The 24,424-nt window shown below is 45.7% G+C and overlaps 1 protein-coding gene and 1 pseudogene across 1 annotated transcript; both read left to right on the top strand.

Annotated features, from left to right (window-relative positions):
• Positions 1-3,050: 3,050 nt before the first annotated feature.
• On the top strand, positions 3,051-16,772 carry LOC146370074 (uncharacterized). Its single transcript, XM_084909559.1, has 2 exons — positions 3,051-3,964; positions 5,697-16,772. The coding sequence occupies exon 2, from the start codon at positions 10,686-10,688 to the stop codon at positions 13,326-13,328; it is 2,643 nt and encodes an 880-aa protein (XP_084765685.1). The 5' UTR covers positions 3,051-3,964; positions 5,697-10,685; the 3' UTR covers positions 13,329-16,772.
• A 611-nt stretch (positions 16,773-17,383) lies between these two features.
• LOC146370073 (zinc finger protein 277-like) lies at positions 17,384-24,009 on the top strand (annotated as a pseudogene).
• The last annotated feature ends 415 nt before the right edge of the window (positions 24,010-24,424 follow it).

Genomic DNA, 24,424 nt, shown 5'->3' with positions numbered 1-24,424 from the left:
CTGCTTGACTTTATACACATGGAGGTGAATGGAACACCTGAATTTAATGAAAACAGAGTCTTTGTGTTTTTAGTTGGTTTAGCCTCTTGAGTGGCATCTTGTTAAGTCTCTCCAGTTTCTTGTTGATTGTGTCTATTTGGTCTGTAAGTCACGTCGTTAGCCATTTCCGGATCCAAACTCCACTTCAGGTCCCAAAGCCGAACGAATACTGCGGCATCACTGAGAGTTACAAACTGTCTAAATTCTTTCATCTTTAATAAAATGATCAGTGTTGCTGCTTTACCAGGTGTAACAATTAAGTTTAACATCCAGCCATCCATGAAAACAGGATTTATGAAGTTTAGTTAGAAGTTAGCAGGAAGTTAGCTCGCTAGCTTCCACCTAAACATGATATAGCATGTTCTGACTGAGAGATTTCTGAAAAATTCAAACGTACAGCTCTGCTATCACTTCCAACATAAATGAAGACAGAAAATTAAACAGCAGTGATGTTTGTAGGGTTACTGAAGTTGGGCTAGCTGGTATATAATGATGTGCTACATGATCGCTAGCGACACAGCTATGTTAGCATAACATAAACACAGTGAAGCTGGAGGATGAACGCTGACTGTTTTCCACTTGATAAAAGTTAACGTGAGGGTTCCCGATGGTTATGGCTTTTTTAAGGGGCTTGTTCAGATTAAATAGAACCAGATGCAAAGCATTAAAACATGTTAAAAACACAACAGCCTTAGTAAACACAGAGTAGTTCAGACCTGGCAGCAGGGTTCATACGTCACACTTAAAGAGCAGATGGGTCTAGGCTGCTGAGTGTTTCTTCTTCACTTACTATGTGTTTATACATCACTAATACAGATTGTGAATGAGATGTCATATATCTTATTGTTTGAACAGAGTGAGTAATTAGCAGACAGAGATGAGTTCAGTATGTCAGAATTTGGTAACTTCAGTGTGAGGAACAGAGAAATGCAACCATCCCCAGGCCTTAACTCAAGGTTAGAGAAATGGAAAACGAAGAGAAGAAAACTAAATGTCAGCTTGTAAATGGATAATTTAGCCTGACTGCAATCAGCTGTTCCCTCCAAACCTCACTGAGCTCAGCTGCTGAAGCTAATCAGTCACCTCAGAGGGCGACTCCAGGCACCAGACTTTGACTCTTGTTGTCTCAGCAGCTAGAAAGAATTATGCGACCAATTACAGAAACTCTGAGCAACAAATCAACAACTGTTCAATAATTTCAGTCTGCATATGGAGAGCAGCCTGTACATAATCTATATTAGTGTATTGGGTGTGGGTTGATGGGGGCATTTGGTGTGTTTTTGCTCTCTTCTTTCCACAAACACTTTTTCTTCCTCTTTACTGATATTTTCTGGATTTATCAGCTGCCCTGCACCTGAGAGGGTGATCGGAGAAGTCGGCCAAGTGTAGATGCCAGCGATCAAAGGCGCTCCCGCTGTGAACGTTTGTTGGAATGTGTGTTTAATAAGATGATGGCGGATGGAGCTCACTGCACAGCAGAGAAACTGTCTCAAACTGGGTAAAGACTTTCGAAAGATGCTATGATCAAAAGAAGATCCAACATGGAAGGCTGCACGGAGCATCTTTTGGACAGACATGAATACAGGTGTACATTTTGCCCTCTGGTGTGCCTTGAAATTATGCAAATTATTTCCCCTACACCTTCTTTACTACCATTGCAACAAGGCTGAGAAAAATTGGAAGATATCCAGTGTTCACAGGTAGAGCTTAAAGGTAATCTGTCATCGTTATCTGACAAAATCAGCAAGTCATCCACAAGCCACAGGATCCTGTATTTCAAATCCCAGAGCATCTTTCTGGATTTACTTACCCTGACATTGGTGGTCAAGTTAAGCAGTCACACAAAGCCAGTTACAAAGTCACTAAGTTAACTCAGGCTTACCCCATTTTCCTGGTGTTATACCTAAAACAACTATAAACTACCACAGTCAGAAGACTCTTGCTCCACCTACTGAGTACCCACCTAACCTAATGTGACCACATGGTGGCCCAACACAACCCAATTTACGACATCTACCAACACTTTACAACAACACAGTAGATTAACAAAGCCGGATAAATTTACGGACCATAATATATTATATTACAACATAAAAAAAACCCTTCAACACAGTCCATCATGGTGAAGAGAGAGCTGAGAGTAAAAGCGAAGCTCTCAATTTAACGGTTGATCTACGTCCCTACCCTCACCTATGGTCACGAGCTGTGGGTAGTGACCGAAAGAACGAGATTGCGGATACAAGCGGCAGAAATCAGCTTCCTCTGAAGAGTGGCTGGCCTCTCCCTTAGAGGATAAGGAGTTTGGCCATCCAGGAGGGGCTCAGAGTAGAGCGGCTGCTCCTCCACATTGAAAGGAGCCAGTTGAGGTGGTTTGATAAGGGCGTCTGACAAGGATGCCTCCTGGGTGAGGTGTTCTAGGCATGTCCCACTGCAAGAGGCCCCGGGCCAGAACCAGGACACGCTGGAGAGATTATATCTCTCGGCTGGCCTGGGAACGCCTTGGTGTTCCTGCGGACAAGCTGGAGGAGGTGGCTGGGGAGAGGGAGGTCTGGGCTTCTCTTCTTAGGTTGCTGCCCCCGCGACTCGGCCCCGGATACGCGGAAGAAGATGGATGGATGGATAAAATAATCCAGATCAAAAGTTACAAACAACATGAATTAAAGATCATAACAATGCATGCACTCATTTACTCACAGCCAGGCAGACCTTCAGTACAGTAAAGAAAAACACAACTGTTACACAAAACAAGAAAAACAAAGTAAAACATGAAGTAACCAAAAGAAAAATAACAGTTTTCTGAGACCAGAAAAGTGACGTGAAATGTAGCAACAAATGGAGCAAAAACACAGACAGCAGAAAAAAAACCTACAAATACAGAAAAACTACAAATACATGACGCACACCCACATCTGGTGTGATTTCCCGAGCTGTTCTGACATGGATGCAGTCATGCAGATCTTGTTCTGATGACATCACTGTCACAGGTGTAGGTGGTCACCTGCAGATGTTTAGACTGCAGGAAACATGTTACACACAGTTCTGTGGTGTGTAGCATTGTGTGTGTGTGTGTGTGTGAGCTGGATAAAGAATGAGCAGAGGAAGAAGAGCCCTCGTGGCTGTTGTGACTCTGATCCGTGTGGGTGACTCAGCTCGCATCATGACATCTTCTGAGGTTCTCGGGCTCCAAACACGAGGAACGGTGTAGGTGCCGAGCAGGCGGTTGCTATGCAACAATTCATTGCCAGCAGCATCCAGGTTGGAACCGGGTGGAGAGCAGCAGTCAGGCGGAGGGGGTGGTGTGTTCTTTGAAAAGCCGGAGGAAAGCAGCGTTTCTGCAGCGAGCTGTCAGTAGATTTGATTATGTGGAAGCTTAATGGAGAGGATCGGGCCAGAGCAGCTGCAAACGGAGATACGGTGCAGATAAATCTGGAAGACCGGCATGGAGGATGTGTAAAAACAGGCAAAGTGGGGCCTGGATGAACAGAGTGACACTAATTTGAAGCTTGCGACAGGCTGATGTAAGACAGGTACAGTGAGAGGCAGCACAGTGTTTACGCTTTACAGTGAAGGGATGAAGATGCCGAGTCTGTAAATGGAAATATTTACCGATCAGCTCTTCTCGATATGAAGCCGACCTCACATCAGCTGTGACAGTCTGACCAATTAAACACAAGTGTTTTATGGTTACATCTTTTAAAAATCACCTTGTTCATTTAAACTCCTGTCACAGAACAAAAAGGAATTGCATCATGGGTAATGTAGGTAATGAATAAATAAAGTACTTCCTGTTCTGCTGCACTGATTGCGATCATCTTTGTTGAATCCAACATCGTCACAGGAGAATTATTTTAGCAGAAAGTGCAAAGACCCGGGCAGTCTGGAGTTTTTCTACATGGCAACTCTGCATTCACAATTTCCAGTTCTGGTGAGTAGAACTCTTCAAATTTCACTCAGTAAAACTGAAGCTCGGACTTCTTGGACGTTCTGTTGGTACAGTAACTTTACAGCAGTCTTATTATTGATCAGATGATGTCATTAAAAATGCTCCAGAAGACTCAAAGCATAAACATGGTCCTGAGGTCCAGGTCAGGTGAAGCTGAGCAGACAGCTCTCGCCTGTGTCACCATCCACCTGTCATTCAAATAGGCCACGCCCCTAGTAATGCAAAATTTAATCCTTAATACAATTCAAACGGGTGACTTATAAAAACATTGTCGTTGCTACAGTTGCTATGAGGGACGAAATGATCCACTGAAGGCGGACATTTTAACATGGGAGTCTGTGGGGACTGCCTCACCGCTGGAGCCTCTGGTGGACGTTGGAGGAACTGCAGCTTGTAAATACTGTGTTTGATAAATATTTTATTGTTTTACAGATATTCTCAGGCAGTCCTAACACTCCAGCTGCATTATGTCACGCTAAACTTAAAATGAGACGGCAATCTCCTGACAACAAGACAACACAGCGGTGGTTGCTCGGTGATTGGATTGAACTATTTGTTGCTTTTAGTGACTGATTGTTAGCGCTTTCTTGTGTTGATAAAGGTCCAGGTGACCACTTTTAATCTGAAGGTGATTTCCCAGATCACCTGGTGGGAGTCTCCAGAATTGACTATGTGCACGTTAGCATATGCTACTTCCGGTGCGGAAACTCCTGTGGGGAGCTTTGTTTCCGATGTCCTTGTCATGATCCTGGGTCTTTTGACCCAGCGTTTTAAGTTTGTTTATTTTGTTCATTAGGTTATCTAAGTTCATTTGGTTATTAGACTCCTTGTGTTTTCTTCCCCTGTATTTAAGTTTCCCCTCACCCTTCGTGTTTCATGCTACGTGTCTTATGTTATCAAGTTTGTATTATCATGTCTGTCTCATGTTTCCTGTTTTATTTTGAAGGAGTCGTGTGTTCTTTGTTCATTGTATTTAGTTTCACTTCCCTTGTCCCCTCATTAGGCTCATGTCAGTCAGCTGTTCCTCCATGTGTTCCCACTTCCCCTAATCACCTCCTGTGTATTTAAGTCCTCTGTTTTCAGTGTGTGATTGTCAGGTCGTCTGTTGTCCACGCCATGTTTCCCATGCTTCCAAGTTCCTTGTCTAGGTTTTTCTTATTGTTCGTTTAGATTTCCCAGTTTAGGTTTGTGTTAATTTTGCTTCAGTTTGCCTTGCCCTTTGTTTGTACCTTTTTACCAGCCATATTAAACGGCTCGCTTTTTGTTAACATTCAAGTTTTGTTCCCTGTTCCTTGGAGTCTGCATTTTGGGTCCTTTTTTTCAATTCATACAGTCTGCCCTCGCCAGACTGTGACAGTCCTATTCACGCCCTGTTTACGGTCCAAAACAAGTTAAGCAAATGAATGAATCAAGCGGCGATTTACATTTCTATAGATGTCTTGGGCATTTACCCAATATATCTGTAAATGATGTTCATCGACTTGTCGATATTTTTCCCCCGCGCCTCAGAGCAAAAGAGAAAAGGGATTCAAATGTTATATTTCTCAGCTGTCCCTCGTTTATCGCGGGTGTTATGTTCTAAAAATAACCAGCGATAGGTGAAATCAAGTAGCCAATTTTATTTTTTGACGGTGCAAAACGTTTCGTGGACATACAGCACTGCACTCCAGAGTCACACTGCTAGCGATCGATGCAGCGATTCTGTACTGTACAGGAGAGACGTCACGGAGGAGATCGTCTGCAGCGATCAGGATGCAGGACACAATGTGACGTAAAAAAAACGTGCAAACTTGCACTAAAAAAATCTGTGAAACAGCGAGGTGAAAGGTGAACCGCGTTATTAGCGAGGGACCGCTGTAATTTTGAAGGTAAGTCACAACATACCCTTCGTAACTACTAATGTATAGAAACCCTTACCAGCAATCGTTCATTTTTTGTGTGGCTTTTTTCACGGTTTGTTAACATGCTGTGTAGGTGTGTACTTGACTAGCTGATATCAACATAACGGGGAAACATCTGGTTTGACTATTGTTCACCTGTAGTTTGAATGCTGAACATTTGCCTGTTTAAATCACAAGACCAGTCACTATACAGAGATGTGCTTCTGAATGTGGACGATGTGTCTTCTGCTGCAGTGATGCAGTTCTGCTTGTGTTGAGTGATGTAAACAACTGATCGATCTAAACTCTTTAAACGTCAAAATTGATCATTAGATTTTTTATGACACAACAGTGGTGAGTGTTCCCACCTTCTGCTCTTTGTAACTTAACGCGATCTTTCCGTTTTCGAGTTTTGGACATGATTTTGGAGTATATCTTCGCAGTAGCAATTGACCGCAAAGTTAAGCTACCGGAAATGTACAACCCCACATCCGGTCTCAAACCAGGAAGTTAGCATTTTCTCGTGCACAGGGTCAATAATCCTCCCCCCCCCAGAGCTTCCAGACCCTCTCAGACAGACTCAGGGATGTGAGACGGCCAGCATGTTACAACAAAGTAAATCTGTAAAAGTCCCACATCTCTTTGCAAAAGTAGACTTGATTCAGCTTGTTGTGATGTTCTGTGTATGCAGATAGAAGAGGTTTGTCACAGTAAACTGAGACACTGGGATGCAGTGATTCCGTTTAGAAGCAGTCAGGCACACTTGGTTTGCTGCTGTGTGGATATTTTAGCACTCTGAGCTTCGGTGTGGACGTCCAGGCCTCCAAACCTGCTTTTGCTTCACCTGAAGCATCAGGAACCCTGCGCTCTCTGAGTTACAGTGTTCAAGCTTGGAGGGAGAAAAAAAAAGAAGATTGATGCGGCTCGTGCTGAAGTCACGGTCTAAATCAGAAATCCTCATCATATCCAGGCTGACGGAGGCTGCCTCGCCTCGCTTCTCTCCAGGGTTTAATTAGAGCCCCCGGGCTCGGTGTGAATAATGCAGCACCTGAGCGCACCTGAGCGGCCGAGCAGAACGAGGAGCCGCAGGAAGGCCAAGAGAGCACCACCTCCAGAAGGAGAGAGAGAGCGAGGGCGGTGAAAGGGTTTGAAAGAGTAACATCATAACATCTGAAGGTTTTCATGTCACTCTAATGATGTCCTGACAGAACCACGAGGGGCATCAGAAACATCTGTGTCACACCTGTCCATGACTACATCTGTGCTAGTGACACTGCTGGAAGAATCCAGATTGCTTTGATTATTGTTTCCTTCCATTTTGTTTGCACTAACACTGCAAGCATCAGACTAAATCATACTTATTACTTATGACCCCACAGTACCATATCACCCTATTAGAGCACTTTGCTGTCACACTGCAGGCCTACTTGTTGTTCCTAGAGTATTTAAAAGTAGAATGGGAGGCAGAGCCTTCAGTTTTCAGGCCCCTCTTCTGTGGAACCAGCTTCCAGTTTGGATTCAGGAGACAGACACTATCTCTACTTTTAAGATTAGGCTTCAAACTTTCCTTTTTGCTAAAGCATATAGTTAGGGCTGGACCAGGTGACCCTGAATCCTCCCTTAGTTATGCTGCAATAGGTGTAGGCTGCTGGGGGATTCCCATGATGCACTGGGTGTTTCTTCTTCACTCACTATGTCAGTGGTTCCCAAACTTTTTTTGCTGGGCCCCCCTTTGTTTACAAGAAAAATGTTCGCGCCCCCCCTCCCCGCACGCGCACAAATCCTCCAACCACACACACCCATATTTTTCTCCATTGCGGTTTATTTCACACCTCAAACATTTACTAAAAATTAAGCAAATACAAGTAATCTGCAATAAATTACAGGTAGTAAGGAAATAAACTACTAACTCTTTTACGCTACGTCCACACCTACACGGGGATTTTTGGAAACGCAGCAGTTTCGTCCACGTAAACGGCGTCTCGAATCACCGAAAACGGAGATTTTTTAAAACCCCTTTTTGCGTTTACGCGTGGACGAGGAATACAGAGTTCGTCGCGCGACGTCAAAGCTATGTGCCGTTTTTCACGTCATGCTGTGCGCCACGTTATTGTTTACATGAGATGAATTGCAGAATGGCAGATAGAGACACAATACTGTTAATCTGACTATCTGCAGGTTTTACACAGTTACATACACGCAGTTACTGTCCCTCCATTTACAAAGGCAGAGGCGTCACGGTGTGATTATTTTACGTGCAGTTGTTTTTTTCATGTGTAATAATATTCAACATTGCTGTCAATACAATTTTCAAAATGGATTCAAAAACATAAACAGCTGTGGGATCCTGTTTGTCCGTGATTTGAACAGCCCAGCGCTGCTCCCGACACAGGGAAATCCAATTCTGCAGGGAGACCTACCTCGGCACTTGTGCAGGTGAACCCAAAGGGAAGATTTGCTTCACCATATTTTCTAGTCTTTGGCTTAGAATGAAGTTGGTTTGGAAACATATTCAGCTATGCTTCATCTCCTGCTTTGCGTTTCTGTGGCTGCCCCGTGCTAGCAGTGTCCAAGCGTTTTGTTTCCCCCCCTCTTTCATGCCGCGCCCCCCCTGCAATGGCTCTGCACCCCCCCTAGGGGGCGGGCCCCACACTTTGGGAAGGTCTGCACTATGTGTTAACAGACCTCTCTGCATTGAATCATATCTGTTATTAATCTCTGTCTCTCTTCCACAGCATGTCTTTATCCTGTCTTCCTTCTCTCACCCCAACCAATCACAGCAGATGGCCCCGCCCCTCCCTGAGCCTGGTTCTGCTGGAGGTTTCTTCCTGTTAAAAGGGAGTTTTTCCTTCCCACTGTCGCCAAAGTGCTTTCCCACATCTCATTGTTGGAGTTTCTCTTTTTTCTCTTTATTATCATAAGGTTCTTACTCTACAATATAAAGTACCTGGAGGCAACTGTTGTTGGGATTTTTTGCTGTATAAATAAAAGTGAACTGAGTTGAATGTAATTTGGTTGAACAGGAAATTCACATCATGGATCTGCAGTGGCCGTGTGATGATGTCATGTCAACATGGACCAAAACCTCTGAGGGATGTTTCCAGAAACTTTTTAAATTTGTGCCACAAATAATTAAAGCAGAAGAGATCTCAGACTCAGCTTCACTGTCATTCAGCCATTTGACATGATATGAATGAAAAACAGATTCTCTGTCCAGGACCTGGGTCTGAGCGACCCAGGGTCCATGAGCATTTATGACTCTTTTTATATGATATGTGTTTGTTTCTGCATTGTGCTGCTGTTCCTGTGTCTATGATGTTGGAGACCTCAGTTGGAGGTCTCCACACCTGCTCAACCGCCACCATCACTTCACCTACCTGTTGCTGCTGCATCACTGTCCAATCTACCCCCAGTGGCTGCTACACCACCATCATTTCCACTGCCTGCAGCTGCCACACCATCTTCACCATCGGTTCAACTGTTGGCAGCTGTGATGGACGCGCTCTGCCCGAGCAGGAGATCAGCGTGCCGGAGGGACCAGCACGGCCTGCACGTCACCGTCCAGCACGGCCTGCACGTCACAAACCACCTGCAGTGCTTCGCCATGGGCCATCGGAGCTCTTACGTGGCTGGACCTACTACAAGGCTGTCATCAGATCACTGGCCGGCCACCAGAACTGCTATGCCACCGCTGCCAGACCTGTGGCAGGCCACTCGAGCTGTTTTCCTGCCGTCACCGTCCATCGGGCCAGCTGCCAAAACTTTGGGATGCCACCGTCAGAACTGCGGTTGGTTTTTTCAGTTTTTTGGGGACTGTTTTGACACCGCTGCTGGACGTGCGGTCGGACTTTGAAACTGTTGGGATTAGGGGTTCTGTTTGCTAGAGGATTTTGTTTTTGCACGGAGAGTGCGGAGACTCGGGAGCAGAGTACAGACACTTGGAAGAAGGCACGACACGGGAGTCGTGGGAGCGCACTGGAGATTTGTTGTGTGTTACATTTACTTCACTGTAAATAAACGCACTGTTTACTGCACAGAGTCCAGCATTCAGGTCCTTTCTCCCGCATCCCCACGGTCTGCCACACAGACCGTGAGATCCTCAGGTCTCAGTATTGCAGAATGCTACCAAACAACGAGTAAAACATTACAAATAACTACAATTAATAGGACAAGAAATTCTCAAAAATAAGTACTAAAATATGCAAAAACATAAATAACAATATATAAATATAAACAAATATATAATATTTATATAAATATAATGGTTCTTCTTTATTTTAATGACTATTTACAGATTTTCACTGGAGGCGTCAAAACTATGGATGAACACATGGAATTAAACCCTCGGCCTTCTCTCAGCGAGCTTCATGGTGTAATCATCTGACATGGTTTCACTTCACAGGTGTGTTAACTCCAAAGCTGGAATCCTGGAATTTCTTGCCTTCTGAATCTGGTTGGGACTAGAAGTCAGGTTGGTACACAGTAGGGCTTCACGATATTAGGAAAACCTGCGATGTGCGATAACTGTGATCAATATTGCGATAATGATATGACTTGCGATAAAATAAATAGCAAAACAAACAAAAAAAACCCTGAATACATAATTTCCGTTTTACTGCAACAGTTTTATTTAAAAAAGCTGCTGTATTAGCAGTGTAACAACAAAGTGCACTTTAACATTGAAACATTGCCCCCATAAAAAATTTTGGGTCTTCTTTAAGATCCTGAGAGAGAACAAAGGACGCGGCGACACTAAGCGACGGCCTCGAGGTAAGCGAGCCGGCATCAGGAACAGGCTACGGGCTCGCGCACACCGCGCACCCATGCCCAGTATCCTGCTAGCCAATGTTCAATCCATCGAGAACAAGCTTGATGACCTCACAGCCAGAATCAAGTTCCAGAGAGACATTCGGGACTGCAACCTCCTCTGCTTCACCGAGACTTGGCTGAACCCAGCGATACCAGACCACGCCGTGCAGCCGATGGGGTTCTTTTCGGTTTACCGCATGGACAGGACAATGGAGTCGGGGAAGAAAAGAGGTGGTGGAGTGTGTTTGATGGTGAACAACAGATGGTGCGACAGCACAAACATCTCCCCACTCACACGCTCTTGCTCGCCCAATCTGGAACTTTTGATCGTTAAATGTCGCCCTTTCTATCTCCCTCGGGAATTCACTGCGGTCATTGCCTGCACTGTTTACATTCCGCCTCACGCGGACTCAGACACTGCCGTATGTGAGCTACATGAGGCTCTCACACATCAACAAACACTTCACCAAGATGCCGCACTCATTGTTATGGGAGATTTTAACAGAGTGAATCTCAAACGGACATTTCACAACCTTCACCAGCACATCAACTGCCCCACCCGGGGCACTAGGACATTAGACCACTGCTACACCCCGTTCAAGAACTGTTACAAGGCTCAGCCCCTGCCGGCATTTGGAAAATCGGACCATGCCGCCATCTTCCTCATGCCTGCTTACAAACAAAGGCTAAAGCAGCAACCACCAATCAGGAGGGAGGTCGCTCGCTGGACGGACCAATCAGTGGCCGCGCTGCAGGACGCACTGGATGACGCAGACTGGGACATGTTTCGGCGCAGCTCTGATGACATCAACATGTTTACGGAAGCGGTTGTGGGATTTATCGGGAAACTAGCGGACGACACAGCAGAAAGAACTATCATCCGAACGTTTCCCAACCAGAGGCCGTGGGTGGATAAAAACATCCACGACGCTCTGAGATCACGCACCGCTGCCTACAATGAAGGGCTCGTCTCCGGTAATATGGACCTATACAAGGCTGCGTCCTACAACGTGCGCAGCGCGGTCAGAAAGGCAAAGCGGAGCTACGGGGAAAAACTAGAGTCACAGCTACGACAGTGCGACTCTATGAGCCTGTGGAAAGGACTGCGGACTATAACGGACTATAAACGACCAGCTTCTTCTGTGATGAATGCTGATGCTTCACTGGCTGATGAGCTGAACACGTTTTATGCTCGCTTCGACATCGCAGGAATTAAAACAACAAACGGCTGCGCGCGCTCGGAGTGCATCAGTGAAGAAAATGCATTCGTCATCACAGAGCATGCCGTGAGGAACACCTTCAGGAGGGTGAACACCAGGAAGGCAGCAGGACCAGATGCAATCCCTGGCCGGGTCCTTAGAGCCTGCGCTGACCAGCTAGCACCGGTGTTCACGGAGATCTTCAACCTCTCCCTGGCCCAAGCTGTGGTTCCCACGTGCTTCAAACAGTCCATTATTGTTCCTGTCCCAAAGAAACAACAGCCCGCTTGCCACAATGACTACCGTCCAGTAGCACTGACTTCAATTGTGATGAAGTGTTTTGAAAGACTGATGAGAGATCACATCACTTCTTCACTTCCTGCCACCATCGACTCACTTCAGTTTGCTTACCGGACTAATCGTTCCACAGACGATGCCATATCTCACCTGCTCCACACATCCCTGAGTCACCTGGACACTGGCAGAGGGAATTATGTTAGGATGCTGTTCGTGGACTACAGTTCAGCATTCAACACAATAATTCCCTCTAAGCTTTTCACCAAGTTGACGGATCTAGGACTCAGCTCATCACTGTGTCAGTGGATCCTCAACTTCCTCACAGACAGACCCCAATCAGTGAGGGTGGGAAAACAAGTCTCCCCCTCCATCTCACTCAGCACTGGAGCGCCTCAGGGCTGTGTTTTAAGCCCCCTGGTGTACTCACTGTACACTTATGACTGTGTAGCCACATCAGACACCACCTCCATTGTCAAGTTTGCTGACGACACTGCTGTTGTGGGCCTGATCTCCGACAACATCGAGACGGCCTACCTGGAGGAGATTAGGAACCTGGAGACCTGGTGCCAGGAGAATAACCTCCTCCTAAACATCAGCAAGACTAAGGAGCTGATCGTGGACTTCACTACAAAGCAGGCGAGGAATTACAAACCCCTCATCATCAGTGGCACGCCAGTGGAGAGAGTGGACAGTTTCCGATACCTGGGTGTCCACATCACTCAGGACCTGTCATGGTCCTGCCACATCAACACCCTGGTTAAGAAAGCCCGTCAGCGTCTCTTCTTCCTCAGAAGACTTAGAGACTTCCATCTGCCACTGAAGGTGCTCAAGAACTTTTACTCCTGCACCATCGAGAGCATCCTGACGGCAAACATCTGCACCTGGTTTGGGAACAGCACCAAACAGGACAGACGAGATCTGCAAAGAGTGGTGCGCTCAGCCGGACGCATCATTCAATCAGAGCTCCCTGACCTGCTGTCCATCTACACCAAGCGGTGCAAGTCCAAAGCTAGGAAGATCATGATGGACCTCTCCCATCCCAACAATGGACTCTTCTCACTGTTGAGGTCTGGGAAGCGCTTCCGCTCCCTTAAGGCCAAAACAGAGAGAATGAGGAGGAGCTTCTTCGCCCAGGCTATTCGGGCCCTGAACCAGGTGTAGGACTGGACTCTCCCACACACGTCACTATAAGACTGGACTCTCACACACATCACCACATGCACCACCACACATTTCCTATAATCCTATAATTCCTATAATTTATAATCTTTATAATCTCTTCTGCTATTTGCACATTCTTTACTGTAAATTCCTAAGTTAATTTGTAAATTTTGTATTAACCTGTAAATTGTAAATATCGTAAAACTTTTTCTTCTGTCATTTAATGGTCGGGCATTGTACAGCTACAAGCATTTCACCCCCATGTCATACTGTGTATGGTTGTGTGTGTGTGACAAATAAAATTTGAATTTGAATTTGAATTTGAATTTGAAGATCCCAGCTGGCTAGCACCTCACGTAATACACGGGCTATATTTTCACTAGTGTGAGAGTCTGGAAAACACACAGTCTCTAGACACCGTGTTTTCAGTTCAAAGTCTTCGGTGAAGAAGTGCACTGTGAAACTCATATATGGCTCCGTTGTACGACTTGACCATAGGTCTGTAGCGCTTGCGTAGTTTTCAGCTTGGCTCAGTTCAAACGTGACGGTCTTCCGGCATGTTTCGTACATTTGTGGAATGGCGACATGGGAAAAGTAGTTTCGTGAGGGGATGCGGTATCTCCGGTCCACTTTATGTATCAGACTGGTGAAGCCCTCTCTGCTAACTGTATTTATAGGCATCATGTCTTTGTCAAAAAATGTGTAATGGCCTCTGTTATTTCTTTGTAGCGCTTCGACGTTTTCTCATAAGGAGTTGCACTTGAAAAACTCTGATACAGAGACGGCTGTTGGACTGCTGCGCTCTTTGTCTTAACATTAGCAACCTTTGTTTGGCTAGCCCTGTCTTTCTGGAACTCTTCAAACTGTTCTCTGTGGTTGTATTGAAGATGATGGTGGAGATTAGTCGTGTTTCCTCTGGTGGTTGCCACAAGTGTTCGGCAAGTGTTGCAGAGCACCTGTGTTTGGAGAACGTCGTCTTTACCAAATCCAAAGTACCTCCAAATAAGCGAGGTACTATTTTTTTTTAGCCACGAGTTCATAGTCAGTAGCGTTCTCGTCATGCGTCTCGCTCTCAGCCATTACAACTGACTCGTTGCTGCAGCGTTGTTCGCTCCCCACCTACGTAGGAGGCGGGCCTCTAATCCATTTGATTGGTTAATGCCGTGAAGGGCTCTATTCGACTGGTCTAATGTGTAAAGGGGGTTCTTTGATTGGCAAATTCTTTAAAGCATGTGTGTAAACATTTTAAGGTACCCAATTATCGCAGTTTACGCCGTCTTTTGCAATGGGCCCATCGCACAGGCTGATATTGCGATGACAATAAATTTTCGATTTATTGTGCAGGCATAGTACACAGCTGACAGCTCTATTTGACAACTGTTAGAATTCATATTATGGCAAGAACCAATCAGCGAAGGAAACAACAGTCTGTCATTACTTTAAGAACTGAAGGTCAGTCAGTCCAGGAAATTGCAAAAACTTCACAAAAACCATAAAGCGCTACGAAGAAACTGGCTCACACGAGGACCGCCCCAGGAAAGCAAGACCCAGAGTCCTCTCTGCTGCTGAGGATACATTCATCCACCAGCCTCAGAAATCACAAGTCAACAGCTACTCAGATTAGAGCCCAGATAAATGCCACATAGAGCTCCAGTAACAGACACATCTCTACATCAGCTGTTCAGAGGAGACTGTGTGACTCAGGCCTTTATGGTCAAATAGCAAGCAGAGGAGATTAGTTTGGGCCAAGAAACACAAGGAATGGACATTAGACCATCTGTGCTTTGGTGTGATGAGTCCAAATTTGAGATCTTTGGTTCCACAAAGGTGAACGATGGTCTCTACATGCATGGTTCCCACCATGAAGCATGGAGAAGGAGTGTCTGGTAGTGTGTGCGCCAGTGAACATGAACTTTTAAAACTCAAAATATTTTTTATATACTGGTTCAAAGTGTACTTTGGTTTTTATGCTGGACTAAAAAACTGCAGTCACAAAGACTGACTGTGAGCACTTTTCGGTGATTACAGAGTCATAATAACATATATGAGATTATCACCATGGCATGACATCACATCACGTATGTATTTGCAATATTAAAAAAAAAAACAGCTGACAGTGTGTTTTCATATTTTCATTCTGTGCTTAAAGGGAGAAAGGTTTATAATTTATGCAGTATTGCTGTCATTGCTTTTATCTATAGTTTGTTTTTGTTTTTTTTGTTTTTTTGAGAATAACAGCACCAAACCTGAGAGTGAATCAGACTGCAGGATGAACACTGAGCTGTTTGTGCCCCCCAGTGGTCTTTGACCACAACGTGCTTACAGTGAATTCCCGAATCCAAGCTGGATGATGAGCTGTGTGTCATCAGCAGCCACTCCACCTTAAAACTGACTTCACGTATAAAACTTGGGTCATTTATTTAAGAATTTGCACCATATCCAGCCTTCTTGTGCCCCCCTGTACAGAAACTCAAATGTTATTTTCAGACTTTTATTTTAGGGAACCTTACACCTGTACACATGGTACACATTCACAAATAACGTTTCCTTTAAAAATTTGTAATAGAGGGGAGGAAACTTATGCTAATGTAATGTTAATACAGGGAGTGCAGAATTATTAGGCAAGTTGTATTTTTGAGGAATAATTTTATTATTGAACAACAACCATGTTCTCAATGAACCCAAAAAACTCATTAATATCAAAGCTGAATGTTTTTGGAAGTAGTTTTTAGTTTGTTTTTAGTTTTAGCTATTTTAGGGGGATATCTGTGTGTGCAGGTGACTATTACTGTGCATAATTATTAGGCACCTTTCTTTGCAAGGACACTCAAAAGCCTGCCATCCATGGATTCTGTCAGTGTTTTGATCTGTTCACCATCAACATTGCGTGCAGCAGCAACCACAGCCTCCCAGACACTGTTCAGAGAGGTGTACTGTTTTCCCTCCTTGTAAATCTCACATTTGATGATGGACCACAGGTTCTCAATGGGGTTCAGATCAGGTGAACAAGGAGGCCATGTCATTAGTTTTTCTTCTTTTATACCCTTTCTTGCCAGCCACGCTGTGGAGTACTTGGACGCGTGTGATGGAGCATTGTCCTGCATGAAAATCATGTTTTTCTTGAAGGATGCAGACTTCTTCCTGTACCACTGCTTGAAGAAGGTGTCTTCCAGAAACTGGCAGTAGGACTGGGAGTTGAGCTTGACTCCATCCTCAACCCAAAAAGGCCCCACAAGCTCATCTTTGATGATACCAGCCCAAACCAGTACTCCACCTCCACCTTGCTGGCGTCTGAGTCGGACTGGAGCTCTCTGCCCTTTACCAATCCAGCCACGGGCCCATCCATCTGGCCCATCAAGACTCACTCTCATTTCATCAGTCCATAAAACCTTAGAAAAATCAGTCTTGAGATATTTCTTGGCCCAGTCTTGACGTTTCAGCTTGTGTGTCTTGTTCAGTGGTGGTCGTCTTTCAGCCTTTCTTACCTTGGCCATGTCTCTGAGTATTGCACACCTTGTGCTTTTGGGCACTCCAGTGATGTTGCAGCTCTGAAATATGGCCAAACTGGTGGCAAGTGGCATCTTGGCAGCTGCACGCTTGACTTTTCTCAGTTCATGGGCAGTTATTTTGCGCCTTGGTTTTTCCACACGCTTCTTGCGACCCTGTTGACTATTTTGAATGAAACGCTTGATTGTTCGATGATCACGCTTCAGAAGCTTTGCAATTTTGAGACTGCTGCATCCCTCTGCAAGATATCTCACTATTTTTGACTTTTCTGAGCCTGTCAAGTCCTGTGCCAAGTTTTGCCAAAGGAAAGGAAGTTGCCTAATAATTATGCACACCTGATATAGGGTGTTGATGTCATTAGACCACACCCCTTCTCATTACAGAGATGCACATCACCTAATATGCTTAATTGGTAGTAGGCTTTCGAGCCTATACAGCTTGGAGTAAGACAACATGCATGAAGAGGATGATGTGGACAAAATACTCATTTGCCTAATAATTCTGCACTCCCTGTAAATGGGGATTTATGAACACTAAACTTTCATGTTCAGAGAACACTCTCAGGTATATCTTGAGGATCTGAGTGTTCATGTGATTTATATTCTTTGCTATATATATGCAACAACGTCCAATGTTACATGTTAGTCAACTTCATTCACATTAATTAACCTTCAGCTTTCGAAACTTAAGTTTTCATATTTCCTTGAACCACTTGAATGCACCTTTTCTAATTCGTGTTTTACCGGGGGTCCGCGAAGGCGCTTCGTTGGCATTTTACGGCCTCCGATTGGTTCGATTTGTGTTATTTGCACCACGTGACACCAGACATGGCCGCCAGCGAGCCGAGTAAAGACGGTAAGTGTGACTTTTTAAACGTGTCCGCGGCTTTAATGCTGATATCTGGTGGTCTGCGTGCAAAGCTTTGGGTGTCGGTGACTCTCCGAGTCTGTGGGAATTCACAATCAGCAGAAAAAAGGCTAAAAAAAAAATCAGAAAAGCAGGCGGGAAACCGCCCGGCTAAGCTAGCAGGCTAGGAAATAGCTGGGCTGCTAACTCTGATTATACAGCAATCTCTATATTCAGTCAGTACACTCAGTCTGACAGCTGTGAAGTTTATTCAGGATTTAACAGCGTGTAAAGTCTGAGCTCGATTAATGAGTTATTTACTTAATTAATTAATTAATTTTTTTAACTTTTAGATCATAGTTTTGTCCCCACAGGTGATGAAAATAATTGTATACAGACAGATTTTTGTAGATCAGAGGGAAATGCTTCTTCATGCCAGGCTGTACATTCTCGCTTCCGCTTGGTTTTGACTCACCTGGTCTGGAGTAGAGTGTGTGTGTGGTATATAAGGTGTAGTCTCTCTTCTGCTTTCTCAGGTAAGGACAGCATTCTGGAGCCGCTGTGTGTTTCCCTGAGCAGCCGGCTGACACCTCCAGCCCTCCCGGTGTTCAATGTCCCGGCTCCGAGCCGCTGGTCTGCCTGTTCTGCTCTGAGTCCGTCCCACCGCCGCAGAAAGACGTCCTCCTCAGACACCTGCTGATGGAGCACAAGCTTGTCATCGCCGACGTCAAACTCATCGCAGACGTCCCAAAGTGCGAGCCACACATGCTCCGGCTCACTCGTTTAACTCTCGGGAACACGTTTGGATGTTTTTAGCATTTGGAACTCGATCATTTCACCAAAGACTTACTGTAATTATTTGGGGTGATGGGGGGAAACCCTTACCTTACAAGTATACATATATACAACAAGTCCAGCATGTCCACGCCTGTTAGTGTGCTGCTTTTATGAACCGTGACGAAGTGTTTCTGTGCGCCGGTAAACCTGGCTGTGAGTCGGCTGCGGTTTTTACTGACGAGTTTCCTCCATCAGGTACTTGCTGTACTGGAAGGGCAGATTCCTCGAGCAGCCGGTCACAGATTTCTGCAGCGTCATCAAAACCAACTCCACGGGCCCAGTCGGTGAGTTCACTCAAACCCACAGAGGACCTGACCTTTCAAAGTGAACCACGTACACTTCCTCCAGCTCTGATTAATGACTCATTAAAAACTCTTCTTCCTCGCTGACCTGACAGAGGAGCAGGAGGACTACTTCCTGCTGTGTGACGTCCTTCCAGAAGACAGAGTCCTCCGAGAGAAGCTGCAGCAGAAACGACTGGTGAGGAGACGTGACACTCGGAGCATCCTGAGTGAATCTTGTGCTGCTGGAAGTTTCGTTTCTTTTAAACTTTATTTTGAGGCAAAGTCTGAAAATCAGGAAAAATCAGAAAAATTGCAGATTTGAGTGATGATTTTACACGCTTTGTGTCGTTGTAACCTCTGCACTTTAAATATCTGAGCACTCTGAGGTAGTTTTCTGAAGAATTCCTCTGAGCTCTTCTTCTGTGCTCCCACAGGAGGAGGTCCTGGAGCAGCAGCCGAAGGAGCGAGACGACAGCAGCTTCCATCGTCTCTGCATGTTCTGCAGCGAAGAGTTCACGGGAAACAGGTAAAGCGCCGCAGGATTCCCATCAGTCCTGGAAACCTCACGTGTGTTAGATTAAAGCAGACAGAAGGTAGAGCTTCCTGAAATCATGTGACTTAAAGCTTCTTTGCTTCCTGTAGTCATCCTCTTATGATCCAACCCCCAAAAAGCTGCTTTGAGGCATAATTCCATAAACATCATTCAGTGACATGTCTGAACCTGAACCAAGAAGCTGATCTGAGACCAGTGCAGCTCCTCATCCTTCTTCCTCTTCTGCTAAGGGTCAGGTCTCAGACCTGTGCAGGTGTGCGCTGGTTCATGAATGGCATGAAGGTGTGACTGGCTTCTCACTGGTGTTTACCACAGTTCTTGTGTGGATCTGTGTCTTTACCTCCAGTTAAGCTTCCATCCATCCATTTTCAGTCACTGTGTTGGTTCGCAGATGCTCGGCCTCCCTCTGCACAGGCACCACCTCCAGCTCCTTGTGGGAGGACGCCGAGAGACATAACCCGTGTCCGCTCCGGGTCTCCTCACATTTGGACATGCAGCGGCCCATGGCGAGAGAGGCTGCTTCCCTCTGTCTGCCACTATGGGCACGCTGCGTGGATCTTGAAGTCTTGTCCAAATGGGAACTTCTGGACGAAGCCCAAAGGACTGCAGCGCAGTGCTAACAGTGATGATGTCAGCTGATGTTTTCTTTTGTTTATTAAAAATGGCTCCACGTGCTGTTTCCAGGTCGTCTCTGCTGAACCACATGGCCAGAGAGCATTCCTTCAGCATCGGACTGCCGGACAACATCGTCTACTGCAGCGAGTTCCTCGACACGCTGCAGGACAAACTGGACAGGTACGCTAATCGTTGCTTTTTATTCACAGCGTTAAGTTTTGTTTTGCTTCGCGCGCCTTTTCATTTTGCTGCCCTCGCTTCAGTCTGCAGTGTCTGTACTGCGAGAAAACGTTTCGAGATAAAACCACGCTGAAGGATCACATGAGGAAAAAAGCTCACCGCCGCATCAGCGCCAAAAACCACGAGTACGACCGCTTCTACGTCATCAACTACCTGGTAAAGCCCAGCGACACACTCGCCACACGCTTCCACGTCAGGATAAACGAAGCAGTTCTGTAGAAGCAAACGCACTACCTGAATGTATTGTTCTGATTTTAAAGCGTCCCTCCTGTCCTGTCAGGAACTGGGAAAAACGTGGGAGGAGGTGCAAAGCGAAGATGACCGTGAGCTGGCGGATGATGAGGATGAGTAAGTATCCTCATGTAGCTCTGTGAGGACGGCATTAACTAAAGTGTCCTGATTCATGTCATACAGACTGCTCTGTGTCGTGTTAAAGGCAAAAACCGGGCCGGGCTGCACTTGCGTGTAATACCAGTTTTTACCACCAGATGGTGCAGTTAGTGGGTGTAACGTTTATTTTAAACCAACACGACATCACCAGTCTGAGCACGCTTGATCTCCAGCGCTAACCAGGTGCTGAACCAGGTGCTGTGAGCTCGGGGTAGCTGTGGATCAGGAGGTACAGCGAAAGGTTGGAGGTTTGATCCCCGGCTCGATCCCAGATACTGAACCTCGGGTTGTCCCTCCTGAGAATATTCTTATTTACTGTGTCAGCCTGGATACAAAAGTTTAAATCAAGTCCGCTTCCTACTCCTCCTCTGATCCTGCGTGAATGCTTTCAGTCTGCTCGTTTCATCTCCGCATCGTCCGCAGTGATTGGTCGGACTGGCAGGCTCATCCGGTCTCTGCGGTGTGTCTGTTCTGTGATCACCAATCGGAGACGTTGGAGCAGATCTACGCGCATATGAAGGTACGGGAACGTAGAAGTTTCAGAGAAGGAAAATATCGTTTTCTGCGTTTCATCCCTGAAACGATTCTGCAAAGGATTCTGGGAGAACGGAGACAGTGCACACTAACAGGAAACGATCTGCTTCCTGAGGTCTCTGCAAACACATGAATCCATCGTAAGCACAAAACATGGATTTTACTCAAAAAGTGCCCTCACACACAGATGGACCGAAGCTGAAGAGCTTTTAAAATGAAGCGCCTTTTATTTTGAAAAGTTTCCAAATAAATACATGATTGTCAAAACTTTAACAAGCAAATAAAAATGTTTCCTCGTTGTTGGGTCTGTGTTTCCACAGGCCCCGCTAGTTTAGAGACTTATTCATCATGAAGAAAACAAGACATAACAGAACATCTTCAACCGCTTTTTCACTCGCTAACGAGGGAAGTCTTTGGTCAAGAACCAGCTCTTGGAGGTCACGCTCCTAACCTGTCTCGGGCCCGAAATCCTTCAAAGAGCAGCTGTCCCCGTAGCTATTTATTGACATCACAGTTACAATACACAATACAACACAAGCACCTCCCACCGTAAAACCCCCCAATGGTTCTAAGACAAGGCAGTGTGTGTGTGTGAGAGACCTCCTGCTGACCAAAAGGATCATAAAAGCAGGAAGCTTACAACAGAAGAAACAGATCTGTCAGGATGCATCTGCAATAAAAGCTCCCCCAGCACAGAGTGGCTGGAGAGGTCAGAGACAAAGGAACGTCTTGATCCTATAGATTGAACTCAGACCTTACAAATTTAAGAAACACGATGACAACATTCAACAATTAGACTTAACACTGGTGAACAATAAATAAAATCTAGGATTCGACGTCGACTGCAGTCAGATTTTTGTCGTTGATTAAACGTTCTGGTTTAAAGTTAGAACCAGTTTCCCAAACGTGACTCTGCTCACGAGTGACGAGTTTACCTGAGAGGCAGAAAAGTTTCTCTCTGCTTTCTGGTTTTGTTATTTATGAAGTCTGTAACGAGCGTCGCGGCGTTGCGTGACCCTGACATCTTTCTGTTTCGTGATTGTTTTGCGGGAGGCTCACGGCTTCCACCTCCTTAAGACCGAGCTCAGTGAGTGAAGTCTCTGTGGTAATTCGAGCGCAGTTTTCTTCTATTTCTTCCTTCTGAGTGTTTCTAATGTTCTGTCCTCCCTCAGACCTCAAGTTCTACCAGCAGGTCAAACTGGTGAACTTCATCCGGCGGCAGATCCATCAGAGCCGCTGCTACGGCTGCAGGCGGATGTTCGACTGCCGGGCGGACGCCCTGCGTCACATCGCGGCTGAAGGTCACGTGATGAAACTGCCAGAGATGTCCGCCTGGGACCAGCCGCAGTAGGTTTAACGAAGCGCCTGTGATCCGCAGAATTAACCAATGAGAGCGCGGGCTTTAAAGCTGGCGTACAGCTGCTGATGAACGTGGTCAACGCCACAGATGTTTACACTACATTTGGAGTATTTTTATCAGCTGATGAAAATGGCGTCCTTTTTTAAGTTGGGACTAATTTGAGCCTGAGCACTAAACTTCGTCTCGCTCCGCAGGTATTACTTCCCCACGTACGAGAACGGCGCTCTCCTGTGCACGCTCTCTGACAGCGAGGAAGGCGACGGTGACGAGGAGCATCGCGGCGAGGAGATCCCGGTCATCGCGGAGGACATCTCTAACCTGAGAGCGCTGAAACAGTCCAGCGTCCTCAAGCAGCTGCTGAAGGAGCGAGGAGGCAGCAGCTAGGACCACAGACGGACACGTGTCATACGTTTGACTCAAAGTCGTCTCTGACGTCGGCTGAGCTCAGCTCACGGTGACCACATCCCACATGGCTGGAACGCAGCGGCACGGGTTTGAGTCCGGCCCGTGGTCTTTCCCTCTCAACTATTTCCTGTACGTCTCTACTCAGTAAAGATAAGAAAGTTTAAAAGAAGAGTCCTCTCCACAGCTGGACACGCGGACGCCGTGATGTCCGCTGAAACGTAATTGCTCTGCCTCGTGCAATGAAGCTGAAACATGCGTTTTCTTGAATATGAATTTTATTACTCGAGTAAAAATGATTTTCTTTTGTAACTTGTAACTGAGCTGGATTCAGTGCTGTGGTGGACGAGCAGCTCATCGTCAAGAGAAGACGAGAGAACTCTTTATAGTCATTGCAGAGTCACACTAGGAACAACAGTACTACACAATTGGAAACTGTCCCGCGTCGGCACTACGCACAATCAATCAATCTTTATTTATAAAGCACTTTTCATACAAAGATGTAGCACAAAGTGCTTTACCTGCTTAAAAGCAGCCCACCCCGCCCTCCAGCTCACTCCCAACACAAACAACACAACACAGGAACTTGATAAATGAAACGAATGAGTGTATGTTTTACTGCACATTGTTATTATTGTTGTTGTTGTTGTCCCCTCAAAAAGTCCAGGGACTTCTCGTGCCTGAAACATCTGTCCTACTTGGCGTTTCTGTTGTTTTTCTGCGTCGCGTTGCCGAGCGACACCTGCCGTATGGTGGAGCCGAACTGCAGCGCGCTCAGAGTTTCCACCGCGTCCTTCGCGTCCGGGCTCACGTTCACGAACGTGCAGCACTGAGGAGAGAAACGAGAGGTCGCTGCAGGAACTCACTGCTGTCAAACTTCCTGTTTTATCCTCATTTCTGACTCTGGCAGGCCCAGGCTGTGTCCCAATCCAGCGACCGCACGCGTACTACGTACGGTGCGTACTATAAGTACGAGAAGTGCGGAAGTGAGAGGCTTGTGAAATGGGACGGTCTAGCCTTCGTCGTGCTGTTCAGGTTGCCTAGCAACCATGATACTAACCGCGAGAAACGTGTCATACGGCTTTGTTTGACAGAAATGAAGGAGAAAAATGTTTTGTTGGTCATTCATTTTTGTCATGACATCACTTTGATTAGTTGAGTATCTGAGGCTGAGACCACAGGACTGTAAAACATGATTGTTGGGCTTCATTTCTGTGCTGAACACTCATTTAAGATTAGTTAGTAAATAACAATTAGCTGATGTTGTTCATGAGACTAAAGTCATCTCACTGTGGTAATGTAAATATAATATGGCCAATATTATAGTATTGTCAGATTATTATGATATATATATATTACAGGATATATTACAGCAGTGAGCTTGAACTCTGGGTCAGAGATTCAAGTTGCAGTTATTTATATTTCCTATCACCTTAAATCTTCACTCAAAGACAAGTATCTGTGACAGTGTATATACAGATGTATTATACATAAGAGACAAATATTGTTTGTTTAATTTGTTAGAATT

The sequence above is a fragment of the Perissodus microlepis genome, chromosome 17, assembly GCF_051167445.1.
Source record: "Perissodus microlepis isolate ML-2025 ecotype Zambia chromosome 17, ASM5116744v1, whole genome shotgun sequence".
Classification (NCBI taxonomy): Eukaryota; Metazoa; Chordata; class Actinopteri; order Cichliformes; family Cichlidae; genus Perissodus; species Perissodus microlepis.
This window is presented reverse-complemented; position numbering and strand designations above follow the sequence as displayed.